The sequence below is a fragment of the Xiphophorus maculatus genome, chromosome 4, assembly GCF_002775205.1.
Source record: "Xiphophorus maculatus strain JP 163 A chromosome 4, X_maculatus-5.0-male, whole genome shotgun sequence".
Classification (NCBI taxonomy): Eukaryota; Metazoa; Chordata; class Actinopteri; order Cyprinodontiformes; family Poeciliidae; genus Xiphophorus; species Xiphophorus maculatus.
Window position 1 is genome coordinate 6,363,386 of NC_036446.1, and position 20,083 is coordinate 6,383,468.

The following is a 20,083-nucleotide window of genomic DNA, read 5'->3' on the forward strand; positions in this document are numbered from 1 at the left end:
TTCAATACCTTTTCATTGTACAATGTGCATCACATGACCTGAACTGAACTGCTTATTTTAACAGCTAATGGTTGGGAAAAAATCTACTCAAGTGCAGTTTAAGTGGGACAATTGATGTTCAGCAATGCGATTTTTATTTTATGAATCATTCGACTCTTTGAGGTGTTAATTGCGACACATCATTGACCAATACAAGGTTATTCTTTTCCAAAGCCAGTTCAAAACTTAGTCAGAAATTTGAAACATTTTGATCATAAAAGTTTAACTGTCCCTGAAATTTTCCTCTATAAATAATTGCATTTTAAACCAAAGGAACAAATTCAAAAGATTGCTCAGAAAAGAAAAACAGGGCTGGATTTAAATGTTTAATCTAAGACTCATGTTAATCATTTGAATCTATGTTCTGTTACATATTTTTCTATTTTTACAGTCTAATGTAAATTGTTCATTGCCAATACAATCTTTCACCTGTATTGATCTTTCCAGTATGAATACTTTCTATTGGTTGGCTTTATTTCATTGTTGAATTTTTTACATTCCTACATGTCTCTAATGAGTTAGCACTTCATAAGAAGAATTACAATTAATACTTGCCCAGTGGAGACAATTTTTACAGTGAATATTTCTTTGCCTAACAAACAAAAGCATAACATGTAGACTATTAGAAGAATATTGACACAGTATATTTTCTAATAAATACTTTGTCAATATAGCTTATGAAAAACATAGTCATTATCTAGTTTGTTCATTGACAGGTATAATTCTTTTGCGGTGGTAGTTCAGAGTGAATATACATGGAAGCTAAGAGTTTGATTATATGTCTCCTACAAAAACATAATGTGAAAGAGACTACAAGATGTTATTAATCTTGGCATTCTGTAATTCTTTCTGATTTCATTCTGCTCAACACACGCCTGCGTGGTAGGGCAGATGTTTTCATTAACTCACTCTGTAATTATTTCTCTCCTTAGAATTAAGTCGGTACTAACAGCCTGAGGCAACCTGACATTTTGTTTTCCCTACTGTTAATTCTAACACCTACCTAGAAAACAATTCCTTCACTTACTTTATTATGCTTTTTATGCTGTTTATTTATTTAAACAGATAAAATGTACATTTCATTAACCTTCTACAAAGAGCAATGCATGGTACGAGGTTATAGCAAGAAATGCTAATTTCCACTTGGAGTCCTTTGACAGATTTATGTAATCAGTATGATTTAACAGATTATAAATGAGTGAAAAGCCAGTTTAGTAATAAAATTACATACATGTCTGGCAAGTCATTATTCAGATATCACTAAAACCAAGCAAACCAAACTACAAACCAGCAGGCAATGCTCAATTATTCGCCTTTATCGATAATGAATACAAATCAACTTGTTTAACAGGTTTTTTAAAAACCATCTTAGTCTTTTCTTAGTCATTCACTTCTCAAAGGTTAGTTTTATGGTGGCAGGAACAATACAATTGTTGGGAAAAGCCAGAAGAAGTGCTATTTGCCGTTTGCTGCAAGATAAGCAGAGGAAACAAAAACTGAGATTTTTGACTGTCATTAAGAACTTTGTATCCTTACGCATCAATATGAAGACATCATCTCTGAGGTAGTGGTGCCTCAGAGATAATGCGCCATGCTCATAGGAAGATAGGTGGCGTTAAATCCAGGATGATGCCGAGAAAAAAACTATTCAAGGCCGAAGAAGACTTAAAACAGTGGCAAGGCAAGTGAGTGAATACTTTTGGCAATATAGTGTATATCCAAAGCTGGTGGTTTCCATTGAGATGGTTTTAAATTAAAAAAATTAATATTTATTGTCAATGTTTTTTTAAAATTTTGACAATTATTTTATTTACAGACCTAATCTGTCTTTATGTTAGGGAAAATCTAAATTTGGTCTTTTTATTCTGTTGGGCATATTTTATGTAGATATGGAAAGATATTTGTTTTAAACTGCTAAAAACCTGTTGGCTCATCACATAAAAGGAAAACACCACAAGGCCATAAACCAACCCAGAGATGCTATTAAACATCAGTACATTTGTTTTCAAAACTCCCAACACTGCATTGCTTATTCTTATTCTATGTGGCACTTCAATCCACACTGGTTCCACTGAATTTAACCTTACAAGACCTTTTCATCATCCTTAGGAAACAACAAAGTGCAACAAACAGCAACAGTTTCAGGCTTCTGGAAGATCTGTGAGCTGCTTGAAGTAGCTTCCAGCTGCGACACTCAGCTCTTTATCAGGTCTAAAGCAGGTGTAATAAACCAGACCACTGAGCATGACCATCCCTGAAGCATGGGATAGTGTTCATCAACATGCATCTACTGTTGCACTCAGTTTAGGTTACAGCATCTAGTAAAAAGAAAGCACTGGCATTTGCTTTTACTCTGCAGGCCCACTTCCAGGATGTAACGGTGGTGTTAGTGGGGGGTAAAGAGAGAAGGGTCTAGATAATCTCAGATAAAGAAAGGCTCTGAAAACCAAGTGGTAGATAAAAATCAAAGCAATCCTAGAGGGGACTGAAATAGTATTTTTCTTCTTGTAATCTGATATAGCAGGATTGGAATTCAGCTCAATAAAATGTTTTTCTATTATCGGATAATAAGCTGATACCTCTGGGTATTTCGTTTTGCAGATATTGTAAATTTTAACCTTTTGTCCCCTACTCAACAAATAAAGTACAGGGCATTAGAAATTGAGGATAGAAATAGAGGTTTTGAGTATTTAATATTAAAATATTCCATCAGGAGAGGTGCTAAAATGGCACTATAGAGCAATTAAAACACAATAGAATGAGCGCTTCCCACTTGTGCCAGGAACCGGTACATTAAAGTGGGGGCTGCATCCCCCCCGGTGACATGTGAAGGGTAAAACAGCTTCATAGAAACGTCTACAACAAAAATATAGTATTTTACAGTTAAGAGATGGTACTAAAAGTGTTTTTTCTATCACATTTGTAGAGAAATGAAATAAAAATAGCACTTCTGAAACTAAAGCACCACTTGTTATAGGTTGCATTGGTACTGGAGCACAGATGACTGATACAAGATGTTTGACAAGGACCTAATAATGGCTACCATGAGTAAAAATTGCAGACTTGTTAAATTCAATCATGTGTTTATGGATTTTTGCGGTTTGGCAATCTTTAAGGCAGAAAGTTATTGTAGTAAGCTTGTTTTGTTAAGTTTAGTAGTGATACCGCTGAGGTACGGATGCTGTCAGTGTTTGTTCCAGCACTGACAATTATTAGCCACCAAGATAAACATTCCTCCAGCTTGGAATCAAATGTTTTTGCTGCCAGCAAAGGCTGTGAAAAGCTAGAGAAACAGTGAATAAACATAGTGGAGGAACAATGGTAAAAACTGTTAGTACTATAAGTCTGAACTTTGAGTAAAGAAAAAAGTTGAATCAAACCTTCAACTTTCCTCTGTATAGTGTTTGACTTTATATATTTAAAGGCAAGCTATTTTCAATGGGAACTTGTAAATATAAAAATGCATTTGATTACTTGTATAACATAAGGCAATATGCATTATTGGCTTGCTTACTCCTCTGGGATTAACCATTTCCTCACTTGGAGGAAGAATGGAGGACAACATTAGCAATTTTAATTTTTAAGCTCCAGCTAAAATATCAACTCACATGACTCCAGAAACTTGGGATTATTATTTGTTAAGCCAGATGTTGAAAAGGATAATGATGAATACATACGGTAAGCTCACCTGCAGTTATTAAACTTTTTAACTGGCATTTCTGACAGTTTGCATCTTATTAGTTCAGTCCATAATTCTGGACAACATGATTTTAAATGTTTAATTTGATAAAATACAGAAAAATACATTGTTAAATACAAGTTAATTTTTTATTTATCGCAAGAGTTAGCTTATTCAAGTTTTGAAGTCTACGAGCTTGCAACTGGTTTGGGGTTTAGGCTCAGGTAAACGCATTCCCAGACCCAACTTCTGACTTAAGACGTGCAGAGCAGGGGTCTTCACGGTTACAAGAAGGTTGTGGGTTTTATTTCAGCCTTAGCTGTTTTCGCACAGTTTGGTTCCTTACACTGTCTAAAACCCTAATTGTTAGGTTTACTGGTCACTCTAATCGGATCCAGATCTCTGCTGGACACATAATCACTGAAATGAGGAAAACAGAGCTCATCACCCCAACTCTAAAGTATTTATAACGGCTCCCTGTATCTCAATAAATAGACTTTAAAATACTTTTGCTGGTTTATAAATCACTGAATGGCAACCAAAGTACATTAAAGACTGCAATATTGGTATTTAGGACTAATTTCTTTTGAATTAAGTCTACTCTTCAGAGTATCAGAACCAAACATGGAGAAGCAGCATTAAGTTTTCATGCGCCACTAATCTGGAACAACGCTCCAAAAAACTGCAAAAATGCTGAAACTCTGCGTTCTTTTAAATTAAGAAAAGCCATTTGTTTAGAGTTGTGTTTGAATGTTCTGTGTTTAATAATTGAAATTGCCCTGATCAGATCGATGTGAAAAATGTCATATATGGGTCAATAACGTCATAACTGAGTTACCTTTGCCTGCTTTGTGAATGTACACTACTCTTCAAAATCTAACCAAGCTGATTCACCTTAATCTTTCAAAAAATTTGGCTGTCTCCCTCAAACAAATGTGTAGATATAGGAACAATTTTACCATGCAATGCAACATTCACGTACTTTCAAATAATTACCCCCAAACAATTTTTTTTCTTGGGTTTGCCCTTCTGTTCTGAAATGCTATCAGGCAGTCTAAGATTTGATAAGGTTAAAAAAATGAGCTATTTAACATATATGATATGTAGGCACAATAACTGGTATCGGATAAAGTTACCTTGGTCCTACCAGACTTTGAAACTGTTCTTTACAGAATAAATTTTGTTTCCAGTTCTTCCAGCAGTTTCCAAAGTAGAAAAAAAAATCTCAAGGGGACTGTTCAGTTCCTGCTGTTTAAAAAAGCACATCAGACAGTCCCTGTAATGGCCACCCATTCTTTACAGTGATGGACTTCCCACAGTGCAACAGCTCAGCATACCTTCCACAACGTTTTACAGTGTTCTGTCGCTAATCGCCCCCTGGGTTGAAAAACAATTTATTCAGGCTCTGAAAAATGAACATTAAGGAACACATATACTAAGAGAAAGTTTTGCTGTAACAAAGACGGACATTTGTTGAAGGCTGAACAGAGCTGAGTGGATGAATAGAAAAAATAACAACACAAGAAAAAAGTGAGTTACATCATCAAAGACAAAAGGCTTTGGAAATAACATAAATTAGGCAATTTATATAATAACGTAAGAATTGTAAAAGCTAAGAGATAAAAGCAGGAACAAAGTGAATGTCTAAGGAGCAAAACAAAGAAAGACTTGAAAAATAACAAAGTGGGCTGTTATTTATCGAAATACGCAGTAAATTACAGCAGTGTTGGAACTGGCCTCAGCCTTTGTGGATAACAAACTGTCTTAAAAATAAATCATGTAAAAGAGGTAGATATAAAATAGCTAGTGATTATTTCTTTTATATATACTGTGTATATAAATATATAGATATATATATATACTGTATATATTTATCATAATACCATCCTGCCTCACTACTTGAATTACTCTAATAGTAAATTATTCAACAGTGATTTAATTTAAACTTTATAACTCATTTTGATCTCAGTCAAAATGGGTGATCATGAATTTTTTGGATGCAATACACTGAAGATGAACTATTACTTAAATCATTTAACGAGGTTTTGAAAAAAAACACACACACACACACACGCACACCTTCACACACACGCACAATGAAGTAAATGCTTTGCTAAAGTTTAGCCAAAGGCAAAGGAAGCATGTATACGAGGGCCCAGGGAAACCATGGATACCAGGAATATTCTATATTTACAATTTAATTGTTATTAATCCTGTTGAATTGTAGATCAGAAAAATGAAAATGTTTGTAAATATTATAGAAGTTATTAAGAAAAATAAAAGAGCACTTCTGGAAACCTGGTATTCTTCTTAATCAGGAAGATGCATTCATTAATTACTTCATTATAATACATAACAAGTCTAGCTATTGAATGTATGCAACAATTTATAATGCTGATTTAGTTTTTTTTAAGTTTCAAATAGTGTTAGGTCTATTACCTGACATTCTCGCTGGACAAAAATAAGAACACAGAGAGACGGTTAAATTTCTTACAATAGAACAGAGAACTCTGCCCAGGGACAACTCCTTATCTCTGCCTCCGGACCAGTTCTAACGTGCTCCTTTGCAATTGCATATTTATTACATTGAAGTGTGGTTTAAGTTACAAATCATTTGCATAGAAGGTGCGCTCAAACACAAAACACAACTGACAACACAGAGTCAGTAACAAGTCACTACTTAAACAATGGTGTCATCCTGCATTTCCAGTTCCCGAGATTCTCTGGGTCAGCTCCCGACCGCCTGTGAGTCGTAAACTTCAGTTCTCGTATCCCTTTAGGTCATAAAACTTTGACCCTTAGTCTTTGATGATCTCTCCTGTTAGGTGTCACTCTTATCTCCAGGCCATCTGTCTCCCAATTCGGCTTGCTTCCTGCTGCTAAAGGCACACACACTCCAAGAGCAGACCATAGATTCTCACAGTCCTAAGTATTTATATTTGTAATTAAAATAAAAACCTATCAAATAGATATCTTATATTATAATTCTGATACTGTAAGTAAGTGTGTCCTTGTAAGAAGGAATTCAAATTAATTTCTTAAATAATAACTACAGAGAAAGGACCACCAGTCATGAAAGCTGATGAAATTACAACAAAGAAAATTGGAAACTGCAAACATCAATTGCCATGGATCAATGAGAAAAAAAAAATAATGAGCATATTACAATAGTGAATCACTTAGCAATTAAAACTTGTCTCAAAAAGCAACAAAGCACAAGTATGTCTTAGATTATTAATGGTTTAAAACATTTGACCAAAAGTAAGTAAAAGAGTAAGGTAATGAGTTCCTCATCTAGGTTGCCATGGCCCAAAAAATGTTTAAATCTGCCTCAGAATTAAAGACTTACATTTTCAGACTTCAGTGAACCTAGCTATAACTTATTGCCAGACATCATTAAAGATGCTCCTTTAATGCTAATCTTAGAGCTATTGTGCACTTTAATCACCATACTTCACTTGAGAGACTTGAATGATCTATATTTATTGTGCAGAAGATGAACAAAGGTTTTAGATTGTTGTCTTGTGAGTTTGTGATGTTATTATAAAATAGCAAACAACAGGAGGAGTGATCTAAGGTTTGGAAAAACTGTTTATAATTACAAAGCATACAAATAAATATCCAAGTTTGACTGTAAAATACCTTCATTTAACTTTCTTATCATTGCTTTCAGACAAAGCTCCACTACTCTGCCCTTCAGATACACAACCACAGTCCTCATGGTACAGTGATTCAAAGAAAAACTTACATTTATCATAACAGTGAGACTTTGCAAATTAACATTTGAAAAAGCCAAATTCAAAATCAAACTTTTGACTCAGCAATGGTTTGGAGAACAAATTTGCACATAAAAGCGCCACAGCTTTCATGATTGAGAAAAGATTGACTGGTCATCTTTTACACTTTTAACTATAATCGGTTTGCATTGGGGAAAATGGATCATGCTAAACGTTGGAAAATTATGAAGCCAGTGATCCTGATGTTTTGTACCAAACATTAAACATGAAAGGAGGATGATCCTGCATCTCAAAATCCAGAACGAACCACTGCTACAGGTGCAAGCTGGAGGTTTTGCATGTGGGCTTCACAGTGGCCCAACCTAAAAACTGTTGAAAATCTGTGGATGGACATCAAAAGAGCAGCACATGCAGAGCAGCCAAAGAGACTAACAGAGAGGCTTTTTGAAAGAGGGTCTGTGAAAATCTTCCAAGCTAGAAATGGAGAAAAATCAGCTTGCAACAAAAAGCTTTGACAAGCTGTGATATGGACCAAACAAGAGTAGGGCATACGTTTACTTGGCAACGATGTTTGCTATTTTAAAACTAAAAGATGAAAATAAAAAGTAGCCTTGCTTGAAACTTAAAAGGAATGCGTCATCCTGAGCTTTAGACATCTGGAAATCAAATCTGAGTTCTCCTCAGCCATAATAAGCCCAGTTGTCTGTTTTTCTGTTAAAGCATTGTGGGGGACCTTTTAAAGACAGTCTCTCAAGTTGTGATGAGATCTCACATTAACTATAATGGTAAGGCATTTTGACAGTTAGGCATGATGCAATGAAGGAGAGGAAAGTTTTTACAAAGTGAAATAATATACAAATAAAAATATGAGAAGTGCAGCATGCATTTGTATTCAACCTCTTTTACCTTAATACTTTAAAATAAAATGCAGTGCAACCAATTGGCTTAGGATGGGGGTATTATGTAAAATCAACTTTTTTTTAACCATTATATTTTATTGTAATGTTATTCACTCATCAAAAACATTCCTGAAATGTTGCTTTGATTTTTTCATGCAATGTTTGACAAATCCTTAAATCTCCCATGGGAGCCATTCAGGGGTACCTAAACAGTTATACAAACTGCTATCTATTTACCCAAAGCTCCTTGGTATGGCAGGTTCCAAACAAGCTTCCGCCTCACAGGGCACCCCTCCCCCGGATCTTCCCCTCACAGCTCCACCAGACGTGGTAGGAGTAATTAGAAAACACCTGATGTAACATGGCAGTTTCCAGTTTTTCAAAAATATTTCCACAGTCTTGATCGTCAATATCTCAGAAATTACACATCCATATACTTTCTACTCTTTAACAAGGCTGGGGACCTCTGATGTAGGGGACACAGCAAACAGCAAACATTGCATGTATCCTCTAAGTAGAGGATACATACAAATTGCTATGTGTGGAAGAAAACCAACATTGCTCATCACCCTGAACACATCATTAGGGCAAAAAAAATCTAAATATGGCAGTAGCATCATACTGTGCTTTTCTTTAGAGTAGGACAACAAAACTAAAAAAGCTGTTAGGGGTTGTCCAGCATGACAATGACCTAAATTTGCAATCAGGGCAACAATGCAATGGACTAAACATGTGGTTCCCAATCCTGGTTGTCAGAGTCCACTGCCCTTCATACTTTAGGTGTTTCTCAGCTGCTGCATACCTGATTCATATAGATGGGTGATTTACTGGTTGGCATGCAAAGGAGGTAATGAAATCATTTGAAACATGTGTGCTAGAGCAAAAACACATGTAAAACAAACAAATTGTGGGCACCGAGGATCAGGATGGAGAACCTCTGGTCTTAATATAACCAAATTCATGAATTAGAAAGACTCAGTCAAAGCCCAGGAATAAATCTAATTGATAATGTGATGCAATTCTTAAACTTCCAGATCCTCTATCCAATCTAATCTTGGGCTATTTTGTAAAAAGTAATGGTCTATGGCGGTGTAAATCTGGGAGATATCCCAAAAGACTTGGAAAAAGTCAAAAAGACCAACTTTAGCTTTAAATGAAGCATAAATTAGTTCTTTTAAGTGGGTTGAATACATAAGCAGGCCAAACTGTTTATGTTTGGTGTTTACTTGAAATCATATTGAAAGGCATGTTTCTCTCTTCCATTTCACAGTTGTCATATTTTACCTGCAACTGTCACAGGAAAACCCCCACAAATAGAATGAGGTTTGTAATTGCAACTTAATACAATGTGATCAAGTTGAAGGGGTATGGAAACTCAGCACTGCAAACCATAAAGAAGGTCTTTAAAATTTGCTTCACATAAAACATGAAATACCTGGTACTACTAAAAGTAATGAAGTGTAAACGAATCAATTAGCAACTTTTACAAAATCACTCTCTTCCCCTCACAGAGGCTGAGTGTTATTTAATTTATATGTCATATAAATATTTTTGAGTTTTATTGAATTTGCAAAAACCTAAATTTTCTACATATAATAGTACATATGATTTTCAGTCCTACATGAAATATTGTGTGGGATTATATTTTTAAATCAATCTTGATTAATAAATTATTTCACACCTCAGTTGTGCACCATTCCCTTCTAAAACCTTCTAATCCAATTAATGCTGTCACATACCCCAAGTGAAGACTGTCCTTGTTTTATTCTTTTACATTGAGAAACATAAAGGAAAACTGTCTATTCTATTTAAAAGTCACACAATCTTGGTTTCTGTCTTGAAACTAGTCCACAAAGCAAAGCATTCAAAGGAATGAAATGCAATGCTTACTCATCCAGTTCATTTTAACTTCCCCTTTCTTGTCTATTTACAAGAAAAATAGCAGCTAAAAAAAAAAAATCAACCAGGATTCCTAAAATTTATTCACAAGGAAAAGAAAATTATTTACTCATGACTGTGACCCAGTGACACAACAATCCCTTAGCTCTCACGATATTACAGAAAAAAATATTGCCAAGTACTTTCACTAAGCTTTTTAGGAAGCTTTTTGAAACTCAGCTCTGCTCCCAGAGTCTTCAAAACCTCCTCACTGTGGAGACCGATGATTTTACATGCCACATTCAATCTGAGAAGTGAGCAATCTATGTGACCTGTGAAGGGCAGAAACCAGACAGGCCTCTTCCACAGCAATATTCCTTCTCATGTCGAGGCAGAGAAAATGATCACATGCAGCGTCAGAGTAATCAGGGTGTCTTACCTCATCTTGGTATATGAAGAAAAGCATGATGGAGATAATTTCCAGGAAAAATATAAGCAGGAGAAGGATGAAGAACTGTGAAGAAATGAGAGAAAGACTTTATGAGACATTATTTTAGCAATATGTGAAAAACATCTTTTGGGGATAACAAACATGTGCCAAAGCAGAAAAGTTAGGACCATAAGAGCGAACAGAACAGAATGGCTAGGTGATTTACAGTTGTCCTCTACACACTTTTGAATTTGTAAAAGGAGCCACATTTTATTCTCCACCAGTCCTCACCAACCCTGCCTCACTTTAGTGGCGAGGTTAAGCTGTTTGATGGGTCATACATCTTCCTGCAGGCTCATTTGAGTGTTTAAAACAGTTACGAGCTCATCCATCAACTCCTGTGCTTCAGCACAGCTCTGATTCTCACAGATACAAGATGACTCACCGAGCACAGAGGAGGAAAATATTTCCAGAGACAACAGTAAAGTTTTTCCTAGGGGTCACTAAATGAACTCAGCGTAAGGATAGTATTACCAAAGTCTCTACAAAAAGAACTACGTATCAGTTTTGAGCTCGAAGAGCCCAGGTTGCAGGTTGGTTTACACAATATTGAACCAAGCTGTCAGAGATTTTCTCATAACTGTGTCAGTAATTTCTATCCTGATTCATGAATTATAGAGAAATAATTATGCAATCGCTACTCTGGTAGCAGCATTGACACCTCATTCATGATGTGTGACCAGCATGTATTGTCAAGTCTTAGTTATGAGAGACTTTGAAGCAGGATCTTCCATGCTGACCACATGCTGAGACTGCTACATTGTCACACCCACATCGGTTGGCAGCACTCCAAGTAATTTATTGTAGCGCTCATCTGATGTGGCAGAAATGTGATTCCCATCACTTCCTTGGTCCAACTGCATAGAAAAGGATCTAGCAGATCTGCTGTAATGAACAATTCATTATCCCCACACAATTAATGCAGTGCCACGATCAGGTCCTCAGCACATGCAGATTGGTATCCACTGTGGATACCCGTGGAATAGGAATTCCAGCACAGACACCGAATTGCCCCTAGACTGGTTGCTGATAGACCCAAAGAAAGCAAAACATGTTTATAACACTGTCTGTGATGGGAAGCCACACAGGGTAAGATCTGCACCTCACCACAACCTTCTTTCACTTTCGTTTACTTTGTATTTTAAATGTATCACTCATTCTCCAATATATTAGCTTATTTTTCCATCACACCCGATAATGTCTATACGGAGTCCACACATATCAACAGTGGAAGGTCAAAATTCAAAATTTTATGTTATATTAATATCTTTCTTTGAGTTATCTGAGTGTTTTCACTTCTCCCTCCTGGGTGGCAAAATGTGTGTTAAAGGGCTGAGATTCCTGAAGTGCTGCTGACAGCCTCAAAGGACCGAACCACATGCTTCATTTCTTTTATTGAACACCTGTGTAAGTGTTGGATTGTGAAATATTTTTCATACTTTTGGGTTAAATAAAAATCCACTTTTTGAATTAAACACCAGTTTAATCCATGCTGTACTGCCTGGTCCTTGACACTGTCCAAGAGATGACCTGCGATTGTATTTAGTAATGATGGAAGAAAACAAATGAGCAGTGAATGGGTTGTGACACAATTATACATTTGGAGGTAAATTAAAAAAAATATTTTTTAATTAAAATATTTATCCGAATTCGTTACCCACAGTTAGACTGAAACTGAAGGTGACGATGCATGTATAGGACTGAGTGTCCCACTCAGTTAAAAAGCTTTTATTTTGTTTCACAAGAATTGCATTAAGGTGAAAAAACAAAACAAAGCAATCTTGCAGAACATGTGTAGTGTTTTAATCAACATAAAATGCTGGAACAGTGAAATAACCATCTCTCATGCTCCCAATAATCCTTACAACAACTGAGCTCAATAATCTAACATAAGACAAAAACATTTTCTGTCTTTTTCAAAAAGTTGTGTGACTGTAAAACACATTTTGGATAGAGTTTGTTCAGTGTGTGGCATACACACAGTTGATCTGTATGATTTGAGAATTGATGAGTGTGCAAAATATACTCTGAGGTTCAGGTCAAAATGTAGAGTTTCAACAATGATTGCAGGAAAAATTCAAGAAACAATATTACACCGTAGATGCCGTATGTGAGCAAAACTGGACCACATGCAGAATACAACAAAGAGCTCAATGATAGAGCTCTTTATTTCAAAAAGGAAGAAAAAAAATCAAGCCAAAAAATTCTGCCAAGGCAACCATTCAAAATGATACAAAAAGGAAACTGAACAGGGTGAGAAAACACAAAGGGAACAGTGAGAATCTGACAAAGAACAGAGCCAGCTGAGGAGATTATACAGTATATTGGTGGGTGATGACTTGGCAGCAGTAAGAAAATCAGGAAAGTTGAGGACAACTAAACACTACACCACAAAGAAACTGAACATTAATACACAAACAAGTCTCAAACATTAAGTCAAGCAGCAATTAACTTTAACAGGTCCTAACTAAAATTAAGTTTGATGACAACTTAACAAGTTTCAATTTATTAAAGTGTTTATATTGTATTTTTGTAATGACTAAAAGTAGTTTAGGTGTGATTTATTAACATTATCATACAGCACCATTTGTTTCATAGTCATGCACATGAGGTTGTCAGAGAAAAAAAGACCCAGTACTTATTAATAATTCAGGCCAGTTTGTAAGGACAAACCATTTTCTCAAGCTGTATTCTAAAAGATTATGCGAAATCCATTTGTTCATCTGACACATTTGAAGACCATAAAAAAGACATAAAAGCAGTATCTGTAGCAGAGCCCTAGCTATTCAAATTCACAGTGAACATGCTCATATTTGTGCTATGATTAAAGCAGTTTGTTTCAGCTGATGCTGAGAATATTTATTTATCAATACTCATAAAGCTTTTTTTAGTGTAACTTCTGTTTAAACAACTTTGTTTTACCACAGTGAGTCTTAAAAGACTAAATCTCAAATGCTTAACATTTCAAATAATTTAAGTACAACAAGAACCCAAGCGGAACCCAGAGGTTGTTATTAGTTCTAAAAATAATTTAGTTAAATCACAGTTCTAATGTAAATAAGTATGTATGTATTGCTGTTTATGTTTGGAAAATTTTGTTCAGCTCTTTTTGAATTCCTGGGAGTTTGGAGACCTTGGTTGTTGTTTTCACTTTCTTATTACAAATGCTGGTGTAGACACAAATATATATTTCCTTCATTCATTTTCCTTTGTGAAGCATTATTATTAGCTAAATATTTATGCAATTTTATTATAGATTTATTGACACTGGTTAGACTTGCAAGCAAAAATTCATTGAGTTCCTCTCAACTTGCAACTGGTAGCACCTTCAGATACTCTGCACTCCATGTCTCTAGGCAGGATTCACTCCATCAGGAGATGTTTGAAATAGTGTGTAAACTATTTTACACATGTCAAACCCTTCATCCCGTTTGAGGATTTTGTCAATGAATCGGTAAACGAAGTGATTGAAATGGACAAAGATTTTACCTTCTTTAAAGCTAAAACAAAAAGCCAATTTTACCTAACACTGCCCCTGTTAGGTAACCACCGCATGGAATTGATTGACTCACAAGGTGACAAGTGATACAGAGTCAGTTAATCAGTTGCTACTCTGTTTGAGAAATCTATAACTGAAGGTAGCTTAAAGGCAACCTGCATGTGGTTTTGTAAACCTGTAACTGACTTACAATACTCCCCCTACTTTTTGTTGCTGGTAAATAATAAATCATTCTTTTTGCCCACCCATTATGAACTATTACTTTCCTTTTTGTCCTGCCTGAACTGAATAGCCAGAATTACAACAACAGGGTAGCTGCAGACTTTATGGTATTTTGCAAATAAAGCTGTTAGAAAAAAAAATTGTGTTTAAGTAAAATAATATTACAGTTGCAACAGTGAGACAAAGAAGCAGGAGATCATAAAAGTGGATTTCTCGTGTTTCAAGATGTGTTTTAGTCTTTTTCTTTTTTTTTCAAGGGTATCATGTCATTGTGTCCTTTGTGTATTCCAGACTTTTCCTTGACAGTGGATTTGACTGTTGCTACTTCACAGGACGGGCATGGAGCAGGGCTGTCAAAGGCCCCCAAGGTCTTTTTGGCTGCCCCTGCATGAATGAATCACTTCATGTGGAAAGGATGAAAGCCTCAGTGACAACGCTGCAAGGCAAGAGAACAACTAGGTAACAAGACAATGGCAGCGTAAAACCCACGCTGTGTTTGACTCACCCGTGATCTTTTCAGATGCTCTTAAAAAAAGACAGAAAAAACATTTGAAAAGATATTCTAATATCATCTCAGGCTTTTCTTCTGTGGAAGAAATTTTCAGGTGTTTGAGTTAAACTATAGACATACAGTATGCTCTAATGTGGTTTTAAAAGCTGAACTATAGGCCATGCAATGTCAGTATTGAATAAAAACTCTTAACGGTTTTACCTGTCTGGAGATAACTGACATTTGTAGTCCAGACACGGAAAGAACCCAGTGGAAAAGTCATGTCTGATACATGACATTTTCCCTTTTTGTGATCCTATTGTGTGAAGGTCAAAAAAATAACATCAGGCCGTAGGCATCAGAAGCTTCCCTTTGGATTCTGCTGTTTTCTTGCATGCTGCTAAAATAAGAAAAAGTCAAAATAAACTGACAGCAGGAGTTGCCACAGGAGCAGCTAGCATGATGTTTGTCCTGTCAATAACTGAAGGTTATAAACCAACATGTGACTAAATGTATTAGGATCACATTTATGCAAATGTCAGATTGTTTTGTAACTAGATTTTTTGCAATAGACCCACACAAAAAGGGCTTAGTTGTGAAGTAGAAAGAACATTATTTTTTAGAAAGAATAAACATTTGACGAGTCGGTCATTAATTCAGTCATCTTGAATTGATAAAACACCTTTGGCTCCAAGTCTTTTAAGGTATGTCTCTACAAATTCTACATATCTAAAAACTGACATCCACTTGATGTGCAAAGTTATTTTTCCACCTCACATAGTTTTGTGTATGTGGGGCAAAAAAGTTCAGCCTTGGCCTCATCTGACCAGAGCACAATTTTTCTCACAGTTGGTTTATCCCATAAATTTGTCTCATACCAATGTGCAAACATAACATTTTTTGGCTAAGTTGTAGATCTTCTCCTATTAATACTCTGGTTACGTAATTAATAACATAAGATCCCCCAATCAATACATACAATTGAAAGAAATGATTCCCCAGCCTGGTAGATGGCAGACTCATGATAGCTTTGAAGGTGTGCCATAATTTTTTTTTTAATTTACAGATGACAGAACATATCCCATCTTGGAAAACAGTTTTATAACCAAATTCAGTTAAAAATCTCCACAAATTTTGCTATAACAGGTTTGCTATGATCACTAACAACTCTACTTAACTAATTAATTGACTTTTGGAGGCAGTCACTCTTGATTTTCTTTGTGGGAGAATCAGAGTAAATGGGGCTGCATGCAGATGCCTGCCACTCTTTTTAGATTGTTATTTTTGAAATAAATATGAGAGCAATGTATCCTTTACATTACACGTCACAATAATGTACAATAATGTACTTCTTTGTTCCAAAATTTGGTCAGTAATGTATCTTTTAGCAAAGCTTTATGGTCACTAATGAACAAAAATCAGCAATTCATTTAGTAAATCAGGGCCACACCATTAATTTTTTTTATTAAATTGGATCTCAATCACAAGAACTCACTCTCCTTTTGGCTCAGGTTCTTACATAACCCCTAAATGAAACATCTGGCTCTGATGTTGCTAAGTATTGATCTCCCTGATCATGCTAACTGCTAACTTTCTCACTTTTAATTAAATAGGTTGAAGACAGCACATTTATAATTACTTGGCTTATTAACTGCTACTGGTGGAAAATACTCCATTTTAATTGAAGTTTATAAATTGAAATTTATGCAAATTTTCAAACTCAGAGGGCAACAAATCCTAGTAATAAAGCTCTGCTGGATCTTCAAGCTGTGAATTTGAGACAGTTCCATTTTTTTTACCAAACAGGGAATAAAAGAAAGTTGGACTAGTTGTAAATTGTTTGCAGTTTATTTCCAGCTTGTTCCAGAGTTTTAAACCGAGGGTAATTAATTACACCCCAGAGTAAAGAAACATTGTAAGTATGAGAACTGATACTACCACTTGGAAAACAAACAGTTTCAACCCCTGTGGTGCACTGAATATTTCCCATTATTTTGCTCTTTATAGGGAATTTAACTCCTCTGGGTTTGAGACAATAGAGCCATGAACGACATTCAGGTTTTATAATATACTAGAGGAAAGCTACCAAATCAGCTTAAGAAATTCCAAGCTGCTGCATTGAATGGCTTTTTATTATCAAAGAGGCTGCATGAACTGACTGTAAATGATTAAAAAAATCCTTTGTGAGGCACAGGCGTACGGATGGCAATAATGAAAGCAATCACAATATAACAATTAAATCAAAAGCAACACGACTGAACAGTTTCTTTCTAATTAATGTAATTTTATAATTTCCCACCCAGAGGGTGAAAATATATTTTTTGAAGAATTAATTATTAAGCTGTTCCCTAAGAAGACTTTCCTGAGAAAATTATTTGTGTGCCAGACATACAAAAAGATTAAATATATTACCATAAATTTTATTTTTGAAAAACTTTCAACTTGAAGTTTGTGTCAAAGGAAATTGTATTTTTGGGAATTGTAATGAAGCAAGGAAATAGCATTGCAGACTGTAACAAGATTAATGCTATATTATATCACATTAATGTTCATAATAAAGTCTTGTGTCTTTTGCAAATTAATCTGAAGAATGAATGTTTTTCCATTATAGGGGCCCCTGAATGCTACCCTAAAATAAATCACAATAATCTTTGTATGTTCCAAAGAGTTGAGAATTATTTAAAATTAAAGGAAACCAATGGCTTCAGTAATAAAGTGTTGCCATTGTCTTACTTAAAGTGTACACTGGACAGATTGCAAAGAACTTTCTTATGTCATTTGTCCTTGAAAACAGTCTCAAAGGAGGGGAATGTGTTCCTAAAGACTTTCCCAGCCATTCTCACTACATAGTCAGACAGTCTCCTTGCACTTGCTGCAGGATGTGAAGCCACTTGTCAAGATGCTCTCAGCAGTGCCCTACTAAAAGTTGATGAGGACAGAAATGGGAATTCACATTCGCTCCAAAGGATGTGGCTTGTTGTTCAACTTTATTGGCTTGTTGTCGGTTCTTAAAACTTTAAGAAAGATCTCAAGGGATGTAAGACTCCAAAAATATAGAACTATCTTCTTCAGAGGAACTGATGATGTAGATTAATGAATATTCAGCTATTTTTCTGGGGCCAACAATGATGTACTTTGACATTTAATGACTACACACATTTAAAAAAGGTGCAGCAGCCCATAATGTATTCTCAAAAATAAAGCAGCTGGGAGTATAATTTTTAATAATTCTCTACACATCTAAAAAAATAATCTAATAAAAAGATTCTGAAATATGCTTGTTTTAGGTACTGATTTGTTTGTTTGTTTGTTTTTTCCCAATCTGTCTTCCTGTTCTGTGTTAGAATGTGATGTCTTCTTTAGAGAAGACCTTTGAGTGCTCTCTGCATGCTCCTCCAAGATTTGCTGCCTCCGAGGGTCTGAAATGAGAAGCGCTGGATCCTGGATCCCATCTGGCAGTTTTACAGACCTGTTTTTCCAATGCCGGCAGCACTTTTGTTTTTCTCTGGCTACCTAGACATTTATATTCAAAGCAGCATGTGCTCTTTCTGTGAATCAGCTTGTGAATATCTGTGTATAATTCGTATGCTGTCAAAGCACATGTGTGTGTATGTGTTTTTGAATATAACCCCTGTCATAACATAAGGGCTCACTACTCTGAGGATTTTCTGGCTGAATAGTCTGGCTTTGTAGAACATCCATAAAAAAGCAATGATGTTAAAATTAATGGTGCAGATTTTTTTTCAGATCAAGCAAAAGAAAAAAAAAAAGATCAAAATAACTTCCTTGTCGCAAATAACTATGAGACATGAACTTTGGTAAGGAAACAGCGTTCATCATAATTCAAGCAGATCAGGCTCCGTTCTGCAACAGTAATTTACAAAATGGCCATGACGTCGCCTTAATTTGCATTTCTTGAAGGAAAATGTTGGCAATCTTTTCTCAGTAACATGCAGTATCAGTATTAAGTGTTATTTTGTACTTACATATGGAGATGTGGATCACTCAACCTGATCTCAGACAAGTGGATAACAATGGATATAATAAGAAGTTCTTAAAATTCCAGTGTACAGCCGTTCTTTTCCTGCAGAGGTAATGACAACCATCTGCTCTGCTTCTTTATCACACATGTAGTCCCAGATCATCAGTAGCTGTGGAAGTGTGTTTGATTAATTGGGATGACAACAAACACACGTTTCAGCATCATGTCCTTTACCAATGAGGATTTGAAATTTGTCACTGAATCCTACTTTAATCTAATCAGCCACAGTCCATGAATACTTCTCTGTACCCCGCTGGTTCCTTGTTTCCTTCTGTTTAGGCGCCAATAATACTTTGAAGTTGTTTCTTATCCACTTCAATCCCATGTCCCTGCAGATTTTTACAACTTGGTCACAAGTTGACTCGTGTTTCTGCTTATTTGTCTTTCACTTCTTTTGTTGCGTATTTTCTGTTTTCAAGGAGCATCGCTGTCCTGATGCTTTGATGTCTTTGTTGGTTTAACTGGACATATTCCTTTAACTACAGACTGTGAGGAATTATCTTTTGCCACACTATTGATTCACAGTCTTTCCATTGTTTTAACTGACATGCATATAGTTCTGCCTTGTTTTCTGTTAATCAGCCTGATGCAAAAGCACTTCAAATTCTATAAAGACTCTTTGACTTGTAGGCTAATTTGCATAGCTAGGCACATGCATGTAAAGTGCAAGAAGTCTTTTTTTCCCCAACTAATATAACTTAGTCAGTATTTTTGGGATACACCGTACGCTACCAGAATTCAGTTTTTCAATTAAAGAATTGTGTGCCATATCAGTTTTTTATGCTAAAATAATTAAACACTTTTGAGTAGCGCTTCTATAGTTTTTGCCCGGAGCTGCGGAAACACTGAAGGCTGCAGGGACCATTTTCTTTTGAGCAGTTTTCTTCTGTTTTAGATTTAGCTTTCATGCTTGTCTTTGTGTTTCAATATTTTCACACAGGTAGAAGAGCACTATATCTAGGAGAACAGTTTACTTTAGTAATTTTGACCTAGGTTTGCCTTTAAGATGTTGTTTTGTTTTTGTAGTTTTTTAAAATTATTATTCAATCCTGGACATTTTGCACCTCTGTAAGTCTATGTAAATAAACTGCTGACTTTATTTAATCAG

The 20,083-nt window shown here is 35.5% G+C and overlaps 1 protein-coding gene across 3 annotated transcripts in view; it reads right to left on the reverse strand.

Moving 5' to 3' along the window:
- The window catches only part of tspan4 (tetraspanin 4), a 170,922-nt gene that overhangs the window by 40,714 nt on the left and 110,125 nt on the right, over positions 1-20,083 (reverse strand). For all 3 annotated transcript variants that reach the window (XM_023331725.1, XM_023331724.1, XM_023331726.1), the window contains one exon: positions 10,672-10,746. In XM_023331725.1, the coding sequence (XP_023187493.1) occupies positions 10,672-10,746 (75 nt within the window). The remainder of the gene's footprint in view (positions 1-10,671; positions 10,747-20,083) is intronic.